Source organism: Rhinatrema bivittatum, chromosome 1 (assembly GCF_901001135.1).
Source record: "Rhinatrema bivittatum chromosome 1, aRhiBiv1.1, whole genome shotgun sequence".
Taxonomy (NCBI): domain Eukaryota; kingdom Metazoa; phylum Chordata; class Amphibia; order Gymnophiona; family Rhinatrematidae; genus Rhinatrema; species Rhinatrema bivittatum.
In genome coordinates, this window is record NC_042615.1 from 286,593,075 (window position 1) to 286,618,030 (window position 24,956).

The window sequence follows — 24,956 nt, forward strand, 5'->3', positions numbered from 1 at the left end:
GAAGATCCTGTGGTATTCAGGTGGTTTAAGAAACCATAAAAAGGTGGAAATCGATATCCTAACTTGTGAACACTGTACTGTATTGGCCCGTTAGTTAACAAAGGAAGCAAAGAAACTGGACGGAAGTTAGGCAAGTCATAGGAATTTGCTGAGGACTTCTTTGGGATGGGGCAAATAGAAGCCCTTTTCACTTTTGGGGCAACTATCCAGAAGATAAAGAAGCATTTACGATTGAGACAATAGGTGAGAGAGGCTCATGTCTAGAGACTTTCAGTAGAGGGGTGGAACAAGGATAGAAAGGAGATGTGGAGGAGCTACGTTTATTGATTATGTCCAACAAGTCTGTTTGAGATGCAGGATCAAAAGTAGACAGAGGATGTATAAGGGGCCCTAAGCTGGCACTAGCTGAGGATGTTGCTTAAAAGCTCTCCAGGAACTGCCTGTTTTCATCATTCTTTTTACCTACTTTAAAATGGTTAAGCAGCGCAGAAGGCCAGAACTGTGAAGGACTTCGAAGGGGCGTGGGATAAACACTGTGGATCCATAAAGTCTAGAGGACGTGAATGAAGAGTGGGTGGCTCGTGGGAATGATGGCTACTACCTGGAGATAATACCTTTATTCAATAAACATACACACGGTTAATGTTAATACAACATTGCTCTAAGAGCCCAGCATTGTTCTAAGCTTCAACGGCAAGAGGAAATGTGGAAAAAAGGATTTGCATTCACAAAAAAGCAGGGAGTAGCTTGCTTGTTACGGCAGTTACTACCCCAAACCAAATAAGCCTGATACTTCACGCATATCCAGCATAGCTCTCTGCTTCAACGGCAGGGGAGAAAGTCTGCTACTTCACTTTCAATGCATATCCAGCATAACTCTCTGCTTCAACGGCAGGGGGAATGAAGAAAACTGGATCTATATACAGACAACAATCAACAAGGACTGAATTACATAGTCCGGGTAAACAAATAAGCATGGGGGTAGCTTGCTTATTGCGGCGGTTACTACCCCTAACTAATTAAGCTAGATATTCCACTTAGATGCAGTTCCAACACTGCTCTCTACATTAATGGTGGGGGTGGAAGGGAAATAGAACCAAAAGATTACTAAGAGCCAAGAGAAACAGATAAGTATGAGAGAAAAAAAAAAGTGCAAAGCTTGCTGGGCAGACTGGATGGGCCAGACTGGATGGGTCTTCTTCTGCCGTCATTTCTATGTTTCTATGTTTCTGCTTTAACACCAGGGTCAGTTTTTGATGCTGCTGTCTCTGAGGGAGCGGAGCACCGGCCTGAAGCTTGTTTGGACATCTCTTTGAGCCCTGATGATAGGACTCCCCCTTCCCGGATGTGGCTGCTTGTGACGCCACTGCCTGTTGACATGACTTTGGGCTCAGAGTGCCTGGATGTAGACCAGAGGGAGCTAGAGGTGTCTGCTTGTGATGCGATTAACCAGGGAACTGGAATCAGTCTTTTCCATGCCCATAATGGCATTGGAAAGGCTCTGCCTTCAGTCGGAACCCCAGATACAGCTGTGGGGTTAATTTCAGCTTCGAGAGGGGTGCTGACTGTATTTCATCAAGGTGAGCTGCTGCAATCTCTCTGTTCTGAGTCCTTTCCTTCCTAATTCCTCTCCTATAACTTTGGAGAATATCTGGATGGTTCTTTTCTCTGTGCAGCAGCCCCTCTTTTCTCTTCTTCTTTTGCAACATCAACTAATTTTAGGATTATAAATTTTCTAGTGGTCTCAATGATTTCTCCTTTGGAACTCTTTAAGATCTATATGAAGGATGTTCTTGGGCTTTCTCCAATCTGCCCTCCCATTGATTTGTAAAGCCTATTACCTTTATCCAGCTAAAAGGCCTGATGGAGTAGGTGTTGCTCAAGCTGCATTGGATTCTGGAGATGAATCTTTGGATATCTCTGCTATCCTGGTGTTATTATTTGTGATAGTTGTGGGTGGATCCTTGGGCCGGTGGCAGATGACCATGCCCTCGGGGGAAGATCCCGAGAGGGACCACCGGTCAGGCTCAGAGTTGGGAGAAAAACACACACACAAGTTCTTTTATTAAACAGTTCTTGAGAACCACCAGAGGTGGCAGTAGTGAGCTGGAAGAGCCTGGCTGGGCTGTAGTCCCTCAGGCACTGGAACAGCGATCCCAGAAAGGGATGCAGAGTCCAGTACCGATTCACATCTCTAGGAATTGCATCTTGAGTACTGTGTGCAGTTCTGGTCGTCCCATCTCAAAAAAGAGATAACAGAACTAGATAAGGTACAGAGAAGGGCAACTAAAATGATAGAAGAGATGAAAAGGCTAAACAGGTTAGGGCTCTTTGGCCTGGAGAAGAGACAGTTGAGACATGATATGATAGAGGTCTATAAAATCTTTAGTTGGATGGAATGGTTATTTACCCTTTACAACAGTACTAACTTGTAGACAGCACATTGAAAACAAATCAGAGAGAGGATTTTTTTCACTCGGTGCACAATTAAATTGTGGAATTTGTTCCCAAAGGATTTGATGGAATCAGCTAATGTAGCTGGATTTAAAAAGGGTATAGGCAAGTTCCTGGAGGAAATGGCCATAAACCATTATTAACCTTGCCCCCCCCTTCATATGGTATCACCTTCGGCAGCTGCAGTGCTGGTGAGCGACCCTTCTACAGCCCTGGAACAGATTCAAACACAAGAGTTCTGACCAGTGGGGAGCAGCAAATGCTGGGAGGCACACAAAAATAACGGTCCACAACCGGATGGTGTTCTAAACAGAGAAAAGAATTTATTTTAGAGATCAAAGCCGAGAAAGTTACAAAAAATTGAGAAATACCGTTCAGCACTTAATATCAAAGCCAGCATCTCAGTCAAATCACAAAAACCTTCACAGATGTTCCTCACAATTTAATCCCAGTAACTGTAGCAGAAAATCCTCTAGATATTTTTCCACTTTGGCTCCCCACTAAGGTCTCTCTCTCTCTCTTCTGTGAGACCCACTAAAGAACACAGGAAACCTTCGCTTCATACAACACTTTTTGCAATTGTGGGCTTTCCACAGAACCAGAGCCCCCTGGTCTTCGCTTCCTTGTTCTTCTTTGTAACTTGCAACTGAACTGGAGAGAGCTCTCTATTGCTTTTCCAACAAACTTCCTCAGTCACTATCTAACCCTGCAGGCCTCAAGAGCTAGCATCCCAGACTGTAAGATCCATAGCCTCAGAAATCCATCTTCACAACTCTTCCCAGTGCTTGTGAAAGCGCATTTTAAGCTGAATTATCAAAAGATGCATGAATAAAAATCAGCATATATTGTGTAAATTGCATATACTTGAATGTATGATATTTTAGAAACCCACAACATACATGTGTAAGTATGAGTGTGTGAGTAAATCTTTGTATGCAAAAAAGGGGTGGTCTTGGACTGGGTCAACGTTTACCTGGTGCGAAGAAGTCCAATCTCTGGAGGCTAGAGTGGTAGACCTGGAGGAGCTGAAGCAGGCAGAGTAATATATAGAGGAGACCTTCAGAGACATAGAAGCCAAGTCCAACTCCATGTCTGGCAGCCCTGGTGCTGCCTTCGTGGAGAAAGGTTACCTTGAAAGAAAGCATCATCCTGGTGTAGCAGGAAGTGATCCTGTAGCAAGGACCTGCTCTTCAGATGATGCATTATCCTCTCGCACCAAGGATGAGTCTCCCAGGGCTAGTGACCCGGAAGGAAGGGATAGATTAGATGTCTTAGTTGGTGATTCAATTATTAGGAATGTAGATAGCTTGGTAGCTCCTGGACATGAGGATCACTTGGTAACTTGTCTGCCTAGTGCCTCACATGTCATCTAGATAGGATTTTACACAGTGCTGGAAAGGAACCGGCTGTCAGGGTATATGTAGGCACCAACATAAGATATGTGGGAGGGAGCTTCTGAAAGCCAAATTTAGGCTTTTAGGTAGAAAGTTGAAATCTAGAATATCCAGGGTAGCATTCTCTGAAATGCTCCCTATTCCACGCGCAGTCCCAGAGGTAGGCAGAGTGTCGGATTTTCAATGCATGGATGAGATGATGCAGGGAAGTGAGATTTAGTTTTGAATGGAACTGGGCAGCCTTTTGGGGATAGGGGAGTCTCTTCTGGAAGAACGGGCTCCATCTTAACCTGAGTGGAATCAGGCTGCTGGCGCTAACCTTTAAAAAAGAGAGAGTGCAGCTTTTAAACTAGAACAAAGGGGAAAGCCGACAGTCACTCAGTAGTGCATGGTAGAGATGTGCAGGCAAAAAGTTTTCGTTGCGTACGCGATACGAATTCGTGGGGGGTCAATTCCGTTCAATGCGAACGTATGGCGAATTCAATAAGTTGTCGATCTGTAAATACGTTACTACTAAATTAACTACAACCCCCCACCCTCCTGACCCCCCCCCCACCCAAGAGTTACCAAAACTCCCTAGTGGTCCAGCGGGGAGTCAGGAAGCCATCCCTGCACTCGTTTGTGGTTTCCTCATGGCGCCGGTAGCCTGTGTCACAGGGGCTGCCGGTGCCATTGGTCAGCCCCTGTCACATGGTCACCGGCGCCATCTTGTGCTCCTACCACGTGACAGGTCATGTGGCAGGAGGTCGCTCCGGGACTCTCGTTGGACCCAACCGGAACTTTTGGCCAGCTTGGGGGGGGCCTCCTGACCCCCACAAGACTTGCCAAAAGTCCAGCGGGGGTCCGGGAGCGACCTCCTTTCACGCTGCCATTTTGAGTATTGGGATCGGACGGACAGCGTGAAAGGAGGTCACTCCCGGACCCCCGCTGGACTTTTGGCAAGTCTTGTGGGGGTCAGGAGGCCCCCCCCAAGCTGGCCAAAAGTTCCGGTTGGGTCCAACGAGGGTCCCGGAGTGACCTCCTGCCACATGACCTACCTGTCACGTGGTAGGAGCACAAGATGGCACCAGTGACCATGTGACAGGGGCTGACCAATGGCACCGGCAGCCCCTGTGACACAGGCTATCGGTGTCGTGAGGAAACCGCAAACGAGTGCAGGGATGGCTTCCTGACTCCCCGCTGGACCACCAGGGAGTTTTGGTAAGTCTTGGGGGGGTCAGGAGGGTGGGGGGTTTAAATGTTTATTTAGGAGGCCGAATACAACGGATATTTGTTGAATACGTGGGGAGTCGCGATGCGTTTTGCCTCCCCACGTATTTTTCAGATTGCAAAAAATAAGTTGCGGATTACAAATACGTGGAAAACAGATGCACACCCCTAGTGCATGGTTCAGAGGCGTGTATCTTTGAAGGATACTAATGAACAGGAGAGGGTGGCTAGTATATCCCCGATATTTCAAAAAAGGGCTCAGGGGTGATCCGGGAAATTATAGACTGGTTAGCCTGACTTCAGTGCCAGGAAAAATCATGAAAACCTATTTTAAAGAACAAAATCACAGAACATATAGATAGACCCAAGAGAAGTCTTGCCTCATAAATCTTCCACATGTATTTGAAGGGGTTAATAAACATATGGATTAATGGGAGCCCTTAGATGTTGTGTATTTGGATTTTCAGAAGGTGTTTGACAAAGTCCCAATGAGAGACTCCTAAGAAAATTTAAAAGCATGGGATAGGAGACAAACTAGTTAAAAGATAGGAAATAGAGAGTAGGATTAAATGGTCAGTTTTCTCAGTGAATAAAGAAACAGTGGAGTGCCTCAGGGAAATGTACTTGGACCAGCACATTTTAATATAGTTATAAATGATCTGGAAAGGGGGAATGATAAGTAAGGAAATCAACATTGCAGATGACTCAAAATTATTAAAAGTTATTAAATTGCAAGCAGATTGTGATAAATTGCAGGAGGCTCTTGTGAGACTGGAAGATTGGGATTCCAAATGGCAGATGCAATTTAATGTGGGAAGTGCAAGGTGATGCATATAGGGAAAAATAACCCATGCTGTACTTACAGGATGTTAGGTTTCATATTAGGAGTTACCACCCAGGAAAAAGATCTAGGCATCATAGTGGATAATATTTTGAATTGTGAGCTCAGTGTGCTGTGGCAGTCAAAAAAGCAAACAGAAATTATTAGGAAAGAAATGGTGAATAAAACAGAGAATGTCATGATGCCTTTGTGTTGCTCCATGGTGAGACCACACCTTGAGTACTGTGTGCAATTCTGGTCGCCGTATCTCAAAAAAAGATATAGTTGCACTAGAAAAGGCACAGAGAAGGGCGACCAAAAGGATAAAAGATTATGGAACAGCTCCCCTATGTGGAAAAACTAAAGCGGTTAGGACTGTTTTCTTTGGAGAAGAGTAACTGAGGGGTGATATGATGGAGGTCTATAAAATCATGAGAGGATTTGAACAGGTAAATGTGAATCAGTTATTTACTCTTTCAAATAATACAAGAACAAGGGGGCACATCATGAAGTTAGCACGTAGCACATTTAAAACAATTTGGAGAGCATTCTTTTTCACTCAACGAACAATCAAGCTCTGGAATTCATTACCAGAGGATGTGATAAAGGCAGTTTGCATATCTGGGTTTAATAAAGGTTGGACAAGTTTCTGGAGGAGAGATCCATAAACTATTAATCAAATTGATTTAGGAAATAGCCACTGCTTATTACCAGCATTAGGAGCATGGGATCTACTTAGTGTTTGGGTACTTGCCAGGTTTTTGTAGTCTGGATTGGCCACTGTTGGAAACAGGATGCTGGACTTGATGGACCCTCGGTCTGATCCAGTATGGCAATTTCTTATGTTCTTATGCATGTAGATTTGGCAGCTTATGCGTGTGTATTTACATCTGCTCATTATCTAGAATAAGTGATCGTAAATGTCTTAAAAGGTGGGGGGTCAGATGAAATGGAGGATTTTGAGGCTGAAGAGCCAGGAGGATCTTGAACACCTACAAATGGAGTCAGCGAACGGATAGACTAATTGGTAAAACTGGTAATTTCATTGCCACACGTTTATTAGAAAATCTCTCGATTTACGTGCATAAAACCCGACTTACTGGAGTTAAAAGCATGTAAATTACATGGGTAAAATCTCCAATGCATATATTTTTAAAGCTGTCAGTAAAAATACACAGTTATAGTAGTTGCGCACCATTTATCCAGATAAGTTCTGACTTATCAGGCTAAGTAACAGTTTTGCTGCTACTTAACCTGATAAGTCTTAAAAGCGTTACTTATCTGGCTAAGTAAGATAGACAGATAAGTCTCAAATAGAGCCACCTGTCTGGATAAGCAGCACTGTTTAAGACTTATCCGGCTATCTGACTTAGCCGGATAAGTAGCACTTTTAAGACATTTTCAGCTAAGTGACTGCCAAGCTGCTATTTAGCTGGATGTCTTGATTTATCTGGATAGGTGCAATATGTAATCACACTCTTTTTTTGTGTATAGTTACATGCAGTTTGCAGGGTACATTTGCGCATATTTTATACGTGCAGGTTATGAAATACAGGAGTAAACTTTTGCCCGCCTATATATATGCATATATGGGTATGCGCACAGCTATTTTAAAGTTTTCCTCCCTATGTCCTTACTTCAAACCCATCCCATTTGGAGAAAGGCACCCACCATCACTCAACACTAGATGCACACCTCTGCGAACTTCCCACCACTGTATAAAGTTCTACATTTTGCTGAATGGCACCTCTCTAGTGAACCCAGACAGAAGTCACATTTAGGAAATCTACAGCTTATCCCTGGTTATGAGCAAGAGGGACTGTATCTATTCTTTAGGATCCTGCCGAGTACTTGTGATCTGAATTGGCCACTGTCAGAAACAGTTTCCTGGGCTCGATGGACCTTTGATCTATTCCCAGTATGTTATTTTTTATGCTCTAATGATTTAGAGAGTGGAATCTGGGCAGATGCTGCCCCTGGGCACTGTTAATGCTGGTGCCACAAAACCATTCCCCTCTCTCGGCAAGTCTCTGAGGTCTGCAGAATTTTCTTTGTTTACCCCAACCCTGCGAAACGACTGATCTCTGTCTTAGCCCCCCCTCCCCCCCCCCAATAAGTGCAGAAACTGAGTCTGCCTGTTATCCCAGGCTCCACCCCCTCACAGAAGAGGCAGGGCCTGGAGTGCAAACTTAGTCCCCATGCTCACTGCATCAGAGAATAATAATGTCACTAAAATGGAAGGGGGTGGTGGCAGCGACTTTGGAAGGTATGGGGCAGGATGTGCAGCCTGCTGTGCAGCGGGGAACAGGGAATTTGGCAGTCTCCAAACTTTGCCACCCTAGGCAAAGGCCAAATAGTTTTAGCCCTGGATAAATATTGTCAAAGAGAAAAATGGAGAGAAGTGAGATGAGTGAAAGGTGTTTAAAGACGCAGGACCTAGAGAGACTGAAAAACCAGGAAAACTTAATTTGAGATTTCTATTCCACCTTTCATAACTTGAATGCCATTCCAAAGCAGATTACAATGAGGTCAAGCTTCGGCATTACATATAAGTAACAGTAAAATATTTAATCTTGCTTATATCAGGGTTGAAAGTTATATCATTTAGTTTATATCAGAGTTAGTAATGCGTCAGGAGTGTTTGGTCCATGGATCTGCTGCCTAGTAAGCTGAATTCTCAGTCTGTGCCAGTCTGCTAGATGAAAAGCCATGTTTTCAGATGGCGCCAGAAGTCTCCTGGGTCAGAGTACCCAACAGTCCCCAAAAAGCAGATCTATTTCTTGTTACTTACTCTCAGGGATAGCAATGCCTGGCTAATAATGTTTTATGGACTTTGCCTCCAAGAACTTGTCCAAATATCTTTGAAACTCTGCTATGCTAGTCGCCTTGAACGCATCCTCGGGCCACAGATTCCACTACTTAATTCTGCGCTGAGTGAAAATTTAATTTCTACGATTTGTTTTAAATATGCCACTGGTTAGTTTCATGCAGAGTTCCCTTCTCTTAGTATTTGAAAGGATGAATAACCATTCTTTATTCTACCCATTTTACCTCACTTGTGATTTTATAAACTTCTGTCATGTTCCTGGCATCATTGAGGAGTCATTCTATCCCCTTTATGAATTTTGTGTCCTTCTCTGGACCTTTTCTAGTTCCACTACATCTTTTTTGAGATGGGGCGACCAGAACTGCACACAATACTCAAGGTGCAGTCGCACTGTGGATCAATACAAAGACAGTATGTTGCTTTCTTTTTTTTCTCCATTCCCTTTCAGATCATTCCTAACATTTTGGTTGCTTTTTTGACCGCTACCAGTACCATCCACTGAGCTAAGGATTTGAATATATAGTCCACAATATATTCTTTTCCTAGGTGCTGGCTCCTAATATAGAACTCAGCACTTTGTACCTAAATTGGGATTATTTTTTCCTATGTGCAGTACTTTGCTTTTCATCTGCCATTCAGATGCCCAGGCTCACAAGGTTATTCTGCATTTCCTCAAAATATGCTGCTGTCTAAATGGCTTTGTATCATCTGCAGAACGGATCACCTCACTCGTTCCCTTTCCAGATCATTTATCAATGTGTTAGATATCACAGGTCCCAGGACAGATCCCCGGGCTACTGCTCTAATAACCTTTCTTCATTTAGAAAACTGACCATTTAGTCCTTCGCTCGGTTTCCTGTCTTTTAACCAATTACCAAATAGGACACTGCCTCCTATCCCATGACTTTTCAATTTCCTGAGGAGTCTCTTGTGTGGTCTTTGTCAAATGCCTTCTAAAAATCCAAATATGTCTCCGTTATCTACAGGCTGATTTATTTCTTCAAAAAACCTAATAGACTTGTAAGGCAAGACTTCCCTTTCCTTAAACCATGTTGACTTTTCCCTTTTATGTCATGTCTATCTATGTGTCCAGTAATTTTATTTTTAAGAATAAGTTCTACCGTTTTGCCTAACACTGATGTCAAGCTCACTGGGTCTAGGGTTTCTGGAGCCCTTTTTAAAAATAGGCATCTTATTGACCACCTTATAGTTCTCAGCTATTGTAGCTATTTTAAATGGTAGGTTATGTATTACTAGTAATGGATAGACCTAAGGAAATGGCATTATAGTAGTCTAAGTGAGTGAGTTCTAGCTTTTGCGTAACTGTTTGGAAGTCATTTGTTGCAGAAAAGTGCACAATTGCTTTATCATATGGAGGCACCACAAAGCATTCTTTGTTACTGCTGTGCTCAGGGCATAGTCGAAGATGACTCCTAAGTTTTTAACCTCTGCAGCTGAAGAGTGATGTCATCTGAAATAAGTGGAGGGGCATTATATGATCACGGAGAGCTGCTCTCCCATACAAGCTCTGTTTTGTCCCTATTTCTCATAAGTCAGTTATTATATCTAGGGTTTCTGGAGCCCTTTTTAAAAATAGGCATCATATTGACCACCTTATAGTTCTCAGCTATTGTAGCTATTTTAAATGGTAGGTTATGTATTACTAGTAATGGATAGACCTAAGGAAATGGCATTATAGTAGTCTAAGTGAGTGAGTTCTAAAAATAGGCGGTGACGTCAGAGGTGCGACCGGCGGGGTATTTAAACTGCCGCTCTCCTCTTCTTCCTCCTTTTCCTTCCACGGGGCTCCAGCGGTGAACTTGGCCTGCGCGTTCGGCGCTGAAGCCCGTCGGGGTAAGGCCTCCTGTTCCGCTCACCCCGATCGGGCTCCCTCGCCGATCGCCGGCCCTTCTCTTCAGCTGCTCACCTACCTGGAAGGACGCGATCCTCCGCCTCCAGCCGGCCTCGATTGGAGCCGCGAACCCCTGCCTCCAGCCGGCCTCGACCCGGACCACGAGCCCACGCCACCAGCAGGCCCCGAGCCGAGCCGCGAGCCTTCGCCCCGAACCGCCCACAAAAACGTCGCGGCGGTGACGTCAGAGGTGCGACCGGCGGGGTATTTAAACTACCACTCTCCCTGGCGTCGCGCGCCGGGCGTCGCGCGCACGAAGGAGCGCGACAAAGGGGCCTGCCCCTTTGTTTCGCCCCTTCGTTTCGACCCTCGCTTCCCCGAGCAGTTGCACACCAATATTACACTAGAGCTCAACCAGCGTCCAACATGCTCACGTCCTTCCAGCTCTCTTCCTTCAAGCAACCACCCAGCGCCCTTACAGCGCCCTCTAAGTAATCAACCTTCCTGCGCCCTCCCATCAAGCACCCAGCAAGCAACCATACTGCGCCCGCTCAGCAAGCAACCAGCAAGCAAACTCAGCAAGCAACCAGTCTGCGCCCTCGCAGCAAGCACTCAGCAAGCAAACTCAGCAAGCACTCAGCAAGCAAACTCAGCAAGCATCCAGCCTGCGCCCTCTCAGCAAGCACTCAGCAAGCAACCATACTGCGCCCGCTCAGCAAGCAACCAGCAAGCAAACTCAGCAAGCACTCAGCAAGCAAACTCAGCAAGCAACCAGCCTGCGCCCTTTCAGCAAGCAACCAGCCTGCGCCCTCCCAGCAAGCAACCAGTCTGCGCCCTCTCAGCAAGCACTCAGCAAGCAACCAGTCTACGCCCTTTCAGCAAGCTACCAGTCTGCGCCCTCCCAGCAAGCAACCAGTCTGCGCCCTCTCAGCAAGCACTCAGCAAGCAACCAGTCTACGCCCTTTCAGCAAGCTACCAGTCTGTGCCCTCACAGCAAGCAACCAGTCTGCGCCCTCTCAGCAAGCAACCAGTCTACGCCCTCTCAGCAAGCACTCAGCAAGCAACCAGTCTGCGCCCTCCCAGCAAGCAACCAGTCTGCGCCCTCTCAGCAAGCACTCAGCAAGCAACCAGCTTGCGCCCTTTCAGCAAGCAACCAGTCTGTGCCCTCCCAGCAAGCAACCAGCCTGCGCCCTCCCAGCAAGCAACCAGTCTGCGCCCTCCCAGCAAGCAACCAGTCTGCGCCCTCTCAGCAAGCACTCAGCAAGCAACCAGTCTACGCCCTTTCAGCAAGCTACCAGTCTGCGCCCTCACAGCAAGCAACCAGTCTGCGCCCTCTCAGCAAGCAACCAGTCTACGCCCTCTCAGCAAGCAACCAGTCTACGCCTTTTTCAGCAAGCAACCAGTCTGCGCCCATTTAGCAAGCATCCTTCCAGCGTTCTTCCAGAGCACTAACCAACCAATTATTTATCTCCTAATCTCAGCCTATCCTCCCATCTGCCATCCGCCTACACTCTGCGCCAGCCAGCTAACCTCCCACAATGTCTCTTGCTCTTCCAATACCAATCTTACAACACCGCCTCCTATCTAAAAGAACATCTACCAGACGAGCCCCTCACAATAACTTAAAAACCCTCACCCCTATCTTGATCACACCAATTACCCAGCTTCTAGGCCTCTCCCTCTTTTCACTTTCTCTTTTCAATGCACAATCTCTAACGAAGAAATCCCTAATTTTCAATGATTATCTCACCGACGCCAAGCCAGATATCTGTGCAGTAACCGAAACATGGCTTAAGCCCTCAGATACAGCTTTAATAAACCAACTACCTACACAAACCTATGACTTCTTCTCACTCCCGAGACTGAAAAAAAGAGGAGGGGGCATCCTTCTGGCTACCAAAAAAAGCCTTAACTTCTCCCAACATCCTTTCAGCTCTAACTCAAAACTGGAAGTCGGCTTCTTCACCTCACAACATCTTCAAATCCTTCTTGTCTACGCCCCCCCGGGACTCCTAGAAGCAGATGTCTCCCCCCTCCTTGAAATCACCACCATGCTCATCAACCTGGATACTCCAGCAATCATTTTAGGAGATTTCAATCTGCACATAGACAATCCCTCACCATCTAACAGCTGCGTAACACTCATCACAGCCCTGTCTGCTATGGGATTCCAACAACTAGTCAACGAACCCACACACAAAGCGGGTCACACTCTGGACTTGATTTTCGTCAACAAGGGCATTACGACTACATCCAATTTGAAGAACAAAAAGGTTCCATGGTCAGACCACACTCTCATCTCTACCTTATTCACGCTGAAAAAATCCAACACTCCCTACTCCCCCTCTCCTTCATTCCACTACAAGAGGCGATGCTCACCAGAAGACCTTAACAACCAATTGGTCTCTCAGCTACCCCTATTAGACCTCACCGACCCGAACACTGCCATTCGCTCCTGGAACAACATAACAGAAAACATAGCCAACAAGCTCTGTCCTTTAACTACAAAAAGATCTCACACCAATGCATCCAACAGACAACCGTGGTTCACTAATGAACTCAGAAAACTAAAACAAAGTTTAAGAAAAAAAGAAGCGACTTGGCGCAAAACCCCTTGTGACATCACCATTTTTTCATACAAATCCACACTTTACCAGTACAAATCTCTCACCTCAAAATCAAAAAAAGACTATTATGCATCTAAGATTCACAACCTGGTTTTTGACGCCAAAGCCCTCTTCGCTTATGTCTCCAGCCTCACTCAAACCATTCCGCGAGAAATCCCAGGCAACATGGCACAACCCAAAGCGGAAGAACTCGCTCAGTTTTTCCAAAATAAAATCACCAATCTCTTAACACAACTGCCTTCCAATACAGCCGACCTCCAGACATATCAACAACCTGCCCACAAAAACGTCAGCTTAAACACCTTTGAACCCGTCTCTTCCACGGAGATACAAACCATCCTGAGAAGAATGAAACCTTCGTCTCATCCTGCAGACCACATCCCCTCCAAACTTCTTCTATCTATTCCAGACACAATAGCCACTTCATTGAAAAATATCATCAACTGCTCTCTAGCCCAAGGAACCTTCCCAGATGATCTTAAAATGGCCTCAATCTCACCGCTCCTAAAGAAACCCAACCTAGACCCGAAGGACCCTAACAACTTCCGCCCCATAGCTAACCTCCCATTCATCGCCAAGATCATGGAAAAACTAGTGAACTCTCAACTCTCAGATTTCATCGAAGACAACAATCTTCTCTTCATCCCACAACACGGCTTCCGTAAAAATCGAGGCACAGAATCCCTCCTCACTTCGTTGACAGACCATATCTTACTGGGCCTCGACAAAGGAAACTCTTTTCTATTGATCTTGTTAGACCTATCAGCAGCGTTCGACACGGTCAACCACACCATCCTCTTAAACCAGTTATCGTCCATAGGAATCTGCGGCACCGTCCTATCTTGGTTCAAAACCTTTCTCAACAACAGAGGTTACAAAGTTAAACTCCAAAACAAGGAATCCTCAAGATTTGACTCTGCCATAGGAGTCCCACAAGGTTCTTCATTATCTCCGACTCTATTCAATATTTACCTGCTTCCTCTTTGCCAACTTCTCACTGACCTCAATCTAAAGTACTTCCTATACGCAGATGATATTCAAATCATCATCCCCGTCAAAGACACATACTCTAAAACTCTTGACTACTGGGAATCATGCCACCAAAAAATCAAACAACTTCTCAACAGCCTTCACCTCATCTTAAATTCCTCCAAGACAGAAATCCTACTCATCTCTCCCGAGAACAATACACCTAACATTACTCTTCCCACCAACCTACCTACTGCACAAGTTAGAGACTTAGGAGTGTTATTGGACAACCGGCTAAACTTCAAGGCACACATCAACAAAACAACCAAAGACTGCTTCTATAAACTCCAGGTTTTGAAAAGGATAAGACCTCTCTTCCATGCTCAAGACTTCAGAACGATCTTCCAGGCAGTCATTTTTTCAAAATTAGACTATTGCAACTCCCTATTGCTAGGTCTGCCTTCTTCCTATTCCAAACCATTACAGATGGTGCAAAATTCAGCAGCCCGACTACTAACAGGCACAAGAAAAAGAGACCACATATCTCCCATCCTGAAAGAGCTACATTGGCTACCCGTATACTTCCGTATCATGTACAAAACCATATGTATCATTTTCAAAACTATACATCAATGCACTTCCCTCGATCTTCAATTTCCTCTCCAAGTATACAACTCGACAAGACCTACCAGAGATAGGCACACTCCAAGTTCCCCCTGCAAAAACGACTAGACACATTACCCTAAGAGATCGCACCACCTCCACAGCTGGCCCCCTTCTGTGGAATTCATTGCCCACAGATCTCAGACTGGAACCTTGCCTCCCAACTTTTAGGAAAAGACTTAAGACTTGGTTATTCAAGCAAGCTTTCCAAGACACAATTTAATGACACAATCCAAGGACACAACCCAAGGACTCCTCAAAACATTCAGCCATTAATCATGCCATTTGTACATAACTTGTAATGTGACTTGTATATCGTTTAACCATTTATTCTTTCCTTTTTCTTCCTCTTCACCAAGTTCTGCCACCCTTGTTAATTGTAACTGTACTTTCGGCCACCTGAGTTCTAGTTTGATGTATTTAATGCACTCCCGTTTCATGTAAACCAGCAAGATATGTTCTCATGATTGCCGGTATATAAAAACCTTAAATAAATAAAATAAAAAATAAATCATCCAATTTGTTACTGCCTTGAGGCACTGTCTGAGGAGGGTTGTTGTTTCATCCCAGGTGTCCAAAAATGGTAGGAGAATCTGTGTGTTGTCAGTGCACAGAGTGCAAGTAGATCTTGAGCCCAAAGCTTCTTATGATGGCTCCTAAGGGGCCAGAGGTATACATTGAATAAAATGGGAAATAGTGAGGAGCCTTGGGATACAGCTCAATGCAGGAGCCAGGGTTTAAAGGATATTGTGTCCCAGGCTTTGTTTCTGAGATCTGGCCATCAGGAAGGATTTAAACCAGTTTTTCTTGCTTCCTCAGGCACTTAGTGCTGACCAGATTCTCAGGCATATCTGGTGACTGACCATGTCAAATGCGGCTGAGAAATCAAGGACAATCAATAGTCCTGATCTGCCTTGATCCATCAGTAGAGTAGGGATGTGTTTTCATTAAACAAGAATACAAAAAAAATGCAATGAATGAAGCCATTTTTCGTAGTGTTCCACATGAATGAACCATAAATGGCCTTGCAGAAAAACACTTGAAAATTTTTGGGTATGTTCATATTCATTGCAAAAACCAAACTATGCCTCCCATAGCTCTCCAACCACACTTCCACCCAGTACCTGGGCCTGCCTGGCTGGGGTTTCCATGGGCCCCTATATCCCAAACACCTTCCCATAAAATCAAATTTAGATTACTTACTTAGTAAGGACCCTTGTAAAAATGTGATGGGGCCAGGGACCTGCTTCCTTGGACCCCTGTTACCCCAGTTCCTGCCAGTCTTGCTAAAAGAACACTAAGGGCAGGAACAAAGCTCACGTGCTCCTGCCCTGGTATCTGGATCTTTCAAAATGGCACCGGCCACCTGGAGGATGGCACTGAAGTGATCTCTTTGGTGCCTTTTTTCAGTGTGGCTAGTGCCAGTCAGTGGGCATACAATATAATGGCACCAGCCGCACTGGAGATAGTTCTGATGTGACATTTTGTTGCCATCCTCCAGGTGGCTGGCACCATTTTTAAAGCTCATAAGATCCCAGTGCCAGGGCAGGAACAATTGGACTTTGCTCCTGCCCTCAGCTGGAACTGCAGGAATGGAGGCAGGAAGGCAGATCCCTGGCCCTGATACATTTTTAGGGGGGGGGGGGGGTATGGTGGTGAAAGGGAACCCTAAGAAGTCCAGCTAGATAGGTCCATTTCCTGAGCTCAGGTAGATTTTAGGGATTGGAGGGGCCTGAGGAGAAGAGGGCTGGGCGGGTTCGGGTTGAATTGTACAGGCATAGGATGCTTGGAGTCTGTGGGAGGCAGTATGGGGTTTGTTTTTGCCATGTTTTGAGAGATTTTTGGAGGTTTAATCTGGTTGGGTGTTTTTGGTTTGGGAAACAAATGGAACTCAAAAAAATATTATACGAATTGAAAGAAACCCCCCCCCCCCCCACATTGAAATGAAAAAACAAACCAAACCGAAAATATTTGAGCTGCACATCCCTATCAGTGAGTGAGATGAGTACTCTTTTGATGCTGTATCTAGTTTAGAATGCTAATTGGGTTGGATCTAATTTGTTAGTCACTTCAAGTAAATCTCTGTTTGGTGTCCACAGATTTTATATATTTTGCCGTCTTAAAAGGATTTGATATTGATAGGGACCTTTGTTTTAGCTTTTTATTTTTTTCCCCTGATTATTTATCCTTGTTTACTATAATGAACCAAATTGCAGAAAATTCAGTAGAAAAAAATATTTTTCCCCTAATGATTTTCTTCTCCTCTTGTTGGTTATAATAAACACTGATAAATAAATTCCCAGGCAATATAAAATAAAAATTGAAAGCAAAGTTCCCTAGATACTAACATGTAGGTACGGCATTCTGAGGCATCAGGCAAGGGCATCTTTAACACTGGTTAACTTTAAGATGCCTGGATAATGTCCTTGCTGGAGAGGCATTTCCAAGTTTGATGAAATGGGATTAACTTGATTCGGAAAGGTCTTCAAGGAAACAAGCATGGCAAAGATTAGAGAAGTGGCCACCATTTCATAAGCCACTTATGAATTTTTAAATGTCTTCAATGCCCACATTATCAAAATGAGTTGGAAGATATTAAAGAAACCCCCAAAAAAAACAAATCGGGGAACTGTATTGGTACAATGTACTCTGGTTTTCCGTAGCACTTTTATATAAGTGATAACCCTATATTGGTTATGACTCAAATACAAGTGTTTACTGTTTTTAATTTAATCAAAAAAGGAATATAGTATAATTGCTCTCAAAATTTTTTTTTATTTTGTTTGTTTTTTATTTTTAAAAAATGCCTTAGGTATTTTATAGGTATTTTTTACCCAGTACTCTCCTCAACGAGGAGGATGGAAGAGGTAAGGGATTCCCAAATTGTGGGTTTGGACCTATAAGTGGGTCCCATTGAACTTGCTGGTAGGTCAGGAGGGATGGCAGCATTGTGATCACTCAACCAGCAAAATGAAAATACAAAGCAGAACAGCATGGCAATGATCTGCAAATTATGTGAAACACAGTGTCACATTTATTATCATCGGAGCTGGGAAAAGGAATCCTGCCAGGTAGTGGCACTCGAGACCTGGATTGGCCACCGCTGGAAACAGGATGCTGGGCTTGATGGACCTTTGATCTAACTCAGTGAGGCAAAATGTTCTTAAATGCCATACACTGTTTTGATTTGGATAAATAATTTCATTTTATGATGAGTCCTGTGATTAAAAACTGGTTCACAAATGGAAAAGTTTGCAAATCAGTGGATTGGGTTATCTCTTGATGTTCCTTCCAGCCTTGACTAATTTTTTTTTTTTAATGTTACCTTAGTTTACATTTATTACTATAACAAAGAGGAAAGTTGCCCTTCATCTGCATTGCCAGTATACAAACTGAGCTCTGCCCCTCCTCCCGTATATTCTCCAGCTCTGCCCCACTGTCTCTGTGTCGAAACTGAGCTTCCCCCCCCCCCCCCTCTCCCTGAATTCTCCAGCTCTGTCCCTCTCTCCAGGCTCCGCCCCTCTCTCTGTATTGTCCAATCCACTGTCTACTACTATGTATGGGAATTGAGCTCTGCCCCTCTCTGGCTGTACTCTCCAGCTCTGACCTTCTTTCTCTCTGACTTGTCCAATCCCCTCTCTACCACCACACAGTGCACCCAAGCTCAGCCTGCACTCTCTATTACCACACATCTCAGTTACGTACTTCCTACACTTCACATTATTTCCCTATCTTGGGACGGACTTATACTAGTAGTACGGAAATAATTGGCACTCACACTTCACATTCTTCCTATTCTGAGGCCTTGCAGCTTCCTCCTGCTCTTAACGGTTTTCCAGGTCACTTGAAATAACTTCACTGAGCCTACCATGCTGTGGGCCTTATTCCCCTCCCCCACTGATTGTAGCCACCACCTCCTTGCCAGCCCGGCCACCACAGTGACAGTCCTCTGACTGAGGCATCAACCACAGTTTCCCATAGAAACTTATGCATGAGCCAGCCAGTGTCACTGTTGTGCGATGGCTGGGACTTCCTCTACCCTGGAAGCTGTGAAAGCTGCCTCTGCTGGCCCAAAGAGTAACTGTCGGGCTCAGAAATGGAACCTGTCTCCCATAGCAATTGGGCTAACCCCCCTTTCTCCTCCCACCTCACCTTTCCCATTTTCTCCCTCTTCAGCAATAGTAATGTGACTGTGGAAGCTGTCAAGAAACAAAAAAAAAAGTGTCAAACAGATTAAAGAATTTATAAGAACAAGCGAAGGGCAACCAAAATGATAAAGGGGATGGAACAACTCCCCTATGAGGAAAGGCTGAAGAGGTTAGGGCTGTTCAGCTTGGAGAAGAGACGGCTGAGGGGGGATATGATAGAGGTCTTTAAGATCATGAGAAGTATTGAACGAGTAGATGTGACTCGGTTATTTACACTTTCGAATAATAGAAGGACTAGGGGGCATTCCATGAAGTTAGCAAGTAGCACATTTAAGACTAATCGGAGAAAATTCTTTTTCACTCAATGCACAATTAAGCTCTGGAATTTGTTGCCAGAGGATGTGGTTAGTGCAGTTAGTGTAGCTGGGTTCAAAAAAGGTTTGGATAAGTTCTTGGAGGAGAAGTCCATTAATGGCTATTAATCAATTATACTTAGGGAATAGCCACTGCTATTAATTGCATCAGTAGCATGGGTTCTTCTTAGTGTTTGGGTAATTGCCAGGTTCTTGTGGCCTGGTTTTGGCCTCTGTTGGAAACAGGATGCTGGGCTTGATGGACCCTTGGTCTGACTCAGCATGGCAATTTCTTATGTTCTTATGTTCTTAAGCCAGCCTAGCACAAATATAGGGCCAGATTTTAAAAGGGTTACACACATAAGTTATGTGCGTAACCCTTAAAAACCCCTCCTGCGCGCCCCGAGCCTATTTTGCATAGGCTCGGCAGCGCGAGCAAGCCCCGGGACACGCGTAAGTCCCGGGGCTTGCAAAAAGGGGCGGTCGGGGTGTGACCAGGGGACGTGGTGTCAGCTTGGGGGCGTGTTCGGGGGCGTGGCCGAGTGCCCCGACATAACGGCCTGTGTCGGGGCCTGCCGCGCCAGCAGACAGCCGGTGCGCGTAAGTTACGACTGCCCAGAGGCAGGCGTAACTTCACGGATAAAGGTTAGTAGGGGGATTTAGATAGGGCTGGGGGGTGGATTAGATAGGGGAAGGGAGGGAGAGGTGGAGGGAATGGGCAGCGCGCGCAGGGCTCTGCGCACGCAAGCTGCACAAATGTGCACCCCCTTGCGTGCGCTGACCCCGGATTTTATAAGATACGTGCGTAGCCGCGTGTATCTTATAAAATCTGGCGTACTTTTGTTTGCGCCTGGTGCGCGAACAAAAGTGCGCACGCTGTTTTTTAAAATGTACCCCATAATTACCTGATTAATAGCGTGGGCAGTGTGTGGATATCTCTGGGGCTGTTGGTTAACTACTTCTGGTATTTCTGAACTGAGTGATGCACCAAACCATCTGCACCACGTCTTAAATCTGCTTACGTGTTTCGTGTATGAAATTAGTCCAGATTAGAAAACAGGACAACTGTGCTTCCTGTTCTTGCTTAAGAACAAAGACAATTTCTTTAAAAACAAAAGCAAAACAGGACTGTCCTGTACAAAAATGGGACATCTGGCCAGCCTACCCCCAGCAGTGATATTTTCCCTCAGGCCAGGGGCAAGAGTGTGTCGCCTCTACTGCATGTCTGCCTGCATGCAGGCCGAACTAGAAGACTAAGGTTATTGTACTTGTATTTTTCTATTTTTAATTATAAATCATTTGTTTTATTTCACATAGTTATTATAAAGAATATTTACCTCTGAGAATAAATGAAATTACACTGTTCTTTTATTTATTTATTTATTTATTTATTTTAATTCTCAAGGAGCATAGCAGCCACGGATCATGAGCCAACGGATGCGCGGAAGTCATTTCCTTGCTTTGATGAACCCAACAAAAAGGCAACCTATAATATAACTATCATCCATGAAGATGAGTACAATGTGCTTTCAAACATGCCTATTCTGGTATGTATATTAACATAGGCATAAAGAGAAGAATTTTGAGAAAAAATTATAATTCTCTTCATTCACAGCAAGAGAAAATCCTTTAATGGACTTTATAGTGGGAAGTTTGGTAAAGACCATATTCACATTTGTGTTATATAAATGTAAATATTCTAAATTCCTCCAGATTTCTGTCACACAAATATCACTTTTGAGGTGAGAGATCTTCAGATAACTAATTGGCATGTGAGGTAATAATAAGCTTGTAATGCCCACAGTTTAAAGCATAATCATAGCTTTCATGAAAGTCTATTGCTTTTTTTAACACATTTTTATAAATGTAATAAAAATACTGATCAAAGCAGAAAAATATTCCACGGGATATCAATCAAATGGAAGTCCGTCGATATTAAATAAAAAAAATAATAACCTGCTCATGTGCCAAGCAGCTAAAGGAAGGTCTTTCACCTCAAAAGTGACACTTGTGTGATGGAAACGTAGTAGAATGAAAATTGTTTTAAATATTCTACCTCTTTTTTTTTTTTTTGGAGTAAAGTGTTATATAAATATGACATCTGATTAACTTTCTGGTTCTTTCAAATGGATTATCATCAGAGGCATTGCTAACCAGTTTGATTCCTGAAACAACTTTCTCCCACTTTCACACGGAAAGAGAGTTTTCCAGGACACATTTGGAAAGATGGTCATCAACTGATATGTCAGCCCTTTTCAGATATTTATTTACATTCATTTGGTATTCTGCCTTTTCATGGAAGGCATAGTTGGGTTATAGGAAATGGTGTGAAATCAATAGGGACCTTTTGATTTTTAGTTTTTGTCCAGGGAATTTTATTACCACATAACAAAAAATGGAGAAATCAGTGGGGGAAAAAATGACTTGTTTTTCCAGGTAAATATCTTCTTTTGTTCTTGTTGTAATAAACACTGATAAATTCCTAGGACAAATAAAATAAAAACTAAAAACAAAGGTCCTGGAAATATATTAGCTCCAAGGATAGGAGAGTAAGCTGGCAATAGCACAGGCAGTAACATAAGTAAATTATAAGATAAACAAGTGGCACAAGGCCAAAGATTAAGGGACTGGAATGATTAGAGTGCAGTAAGGATACTCGGGTGATACAGGAACCAATCCCATAAAGATATAGTTGTGATGGAGAAGGTACAGAGAAGGGCGACCAAAATGATAAAAGGGATGGAACAGCTTCTCTATGAGGAAAGACTAAAGAGGTTAGGACTTTTCAGCTTGGAGAAGAGACGGCTGAGGGGAGGATATGATAGAAGTGTTTAAAATCATGAGAGGTCTAGAATGGGTAAATGTAAATCGGTTATTTACTCTTTCAGATAATAGACTAGGGGGCACTCCATGAAGTTAGCATGTGGCACATTTAAAAGTAATCGGAAAAAGTTCTTTTTTACTCAACGCACAATTAAACTCTGGAATTTGTTGCCAGAGGATGTGGTTAGTGCAGTTAGTGTAGCTGTGTTTAAAAAAGGATTGGATACGTTCTTGGAGGAGAAGTCCATTACCTGCTATTAATTAAGTTGACTTAGAAAATAGTCACTGCTATAGTAACATGGCTTCCGCAAGTTCTTCAGTACGGAAACACTCCTCATCTCTCTCTCAGATACCCTCCTTAAACGTCTTGACCAAGGACACTCCTACTTACTCGCCATGTTAGATATCTCCACTGCCTTTGACACTATTAACCACAACATTCTAATCAAACGCCTCGCAGAAATCGGTATCTCAGGAGCTGCCTTACTCTGGTTCATATCCTACCTGGAAAGCAGGCAACACACAGTCCATATCGCCAACACAGAATCCATCCATCTCTCCCAAGGAGTCCCCCAAGGATTGTCACTTTCATCTACCCTCTTTAACATATACCTCCTGTGCCTCTGCCAACTCCTCTCTGACCTCGGCCTCACCCACTATATCTACGCAGATGATGTACAAATCCTCAACCCTATACAAGAATCCCTACACAAATCCCTCAAAACCTGGGAAATCCACTTTAACTCTATAAACCACCTCCTCACCAACCTCCAATTTGCTCTCAACACTGCAAAAACAGAATTCATCATCATTTCCTCCCCCAATGATCCCTCACCCCCTCACCCCCTCCCAACCCCAACCCCCACCCCCTTCTACTTCTCTCCAGCGAAATGTATGAAACCTTGGTGTCATCATCGACAACAAATTCAACAAATTCAACCTAAAAACCTTCATCTATACAACCATAAAAGAATGCTACTACAAGCTCCATGTATTCAAAAAGCTCAAACCACTCCTCCACTTTAATGACTATCGCACAGTTCTCCAATCCACTATTTTTTCAAAAATTGATTACTGTAACACCTTGTTACTAGGCCTCCACACCTCATCCCTTAAACCCTTCCAAATGTTACAGGACGCAACTACTAGAATTCTAACAAGCTCCCGCAAAACAGACCACATTACTTCGGTCCTCAAAGAACTTCATTGGCTCCCAATTGCCTTTCGTATCACCTACAAAAGCCTATCTATTATTCACAAAAACCATCCACAACAACAGCATTCACTGGCTCGACAATTCCCTCTGTCTACGCACATACAACCGCCTAAACAGATCAGCCTACAGGTGCGTGCATGTTATAAAATTGGGCGTCCATGTGTGCGCACCGGGTAGCGCGCTTCTTTTAAAATCTACCCCTAACTGAAAATGTTACCAATCAGTTAAAAAGTGTCAATTTTGGAGGAATTTGTTAGCTAGAGGTATGGTTTTGCATTCCATTGGTTGCTTCCTTAGGTACCGGCACTTGTTTGTGTTGCTTTGATTGCAAGGTGGAGTTTGTGGGGGTAACAAGTGTAAACAAACAAGTGATGTAATTTTATAGCATCAAGTTCTAGTCACTAAAAGCATGTAATGCAAATGCATATTTAGAATTCACCAATCCTTTTGTATTTTAGGAAAGGGGCCCTGGCACTTTGGGATATGCATACTTTGAATTCCCCTGGTGTGAGTGTGTTTTGGGAGGGGGTGACTGGTGAGAGGGGAAGTGTCTTGGGTGAATGTATAGGATGACAGGTGGGAGAGAGTCTGGTTGGGGTGATTGTAGAGAGAGAGGCAGCTTGGTGTATGTGGGGGGTGGGGGTAACCTGTCACCCATACACCCCTTCCCCCCCACATACACACACCGAGCTGCCTCTTTCCCACGTCACACAATACAGTCACCCCAGTAACTTCCCCTCTCACTAGTCCCACCCCATACATAACAGACTGTTTCTCACCACTCACTACCCCAAGCAGTCTCTCTCTCACCTGTCATCTCATAGTCACCCCAGTCACCCCCCACATACCAGACTGCCCCTCTCTCACCAGTCACCACCTCAACAAGTCTCTCTCCACCACCTGACACTATGTAAGGTTACCCCAGTCACTCTTCCTCTCACCAATCATACCCCACATACCTGGCTGACGTACGAACAGAACAGTGCTCTCTTGTGAAGATTTGAGGACCCTCGGAGTGAGAAAACTCACTCAAAGATGAGATTTGTGCCATGTTCATGAGATTCCCCAGTGGGGAGTTGTCTTGTAAAGTGTGTTTAACAAAACTCACAAGCTCATTTTGGCTTATGTTTTTGTGTCCATCTTCCATCCTGGAAAGTCACTAAGACTCAGTTTGAGCCCTCAGGCCTTGGAGTTAGAAAGATTTTCTTGGGTTCCAAGGAAGATCCTGAGATTAAAAGAACCCAAAGAGGTGAAAAATAGTGATAGGGAAATTAGTCCCGTACTTCTTGAATTTCACTGAATATTTGTCTTAAGGTTTGCAGAGTGGTTTCAGGTTGGCATTAGAGTAAGGGTTGCCAGACTGGGAGAACTACTTTAGGAACTGCTGCTCAGGAAGCATCAGCAGAAGCTCAGCTGTTCAGGATGGTATTCCAGTTCAGTTACTGGACTACAGAAATCGGCATACCGAGTGGATATAGAAGAGGAAGAAAACCCCTACTGTGTGTAAAGACTGTTCAGTGTCTGTACTTTTTGGAATGTGTATTGTCTTTTGTTTTTGCTGCGCGGATTGCACTGTTTTCCAGTTGTGAATGCTACTGCTT

At 44.2% G+C, this 24,956-nt stretch overlaps 1 protein-coding gene across 1 annotated transcript in view; it reads left to right on the forward strand.

Annotated features, from left to right (window-relative positions):
• ENPEP (glutamyl aminopeptidase) overlaps positions 1-24,956 on the forward strand; it is a 144,739-nt gene that overhangs the window by 7,620 nt on the left and 112,163 nt on the right. Inside the window, exon 2 of the mRNA XM_029596150.1 lies at positions 20,722-20,863. Coding sequence (XP_029452010.1) covers positions 20,722-20,863 — 142 coding nt within the window. The remainder of the gene's footprint in view (positions 1-20,721; positions 20,864-24,956) is intronic.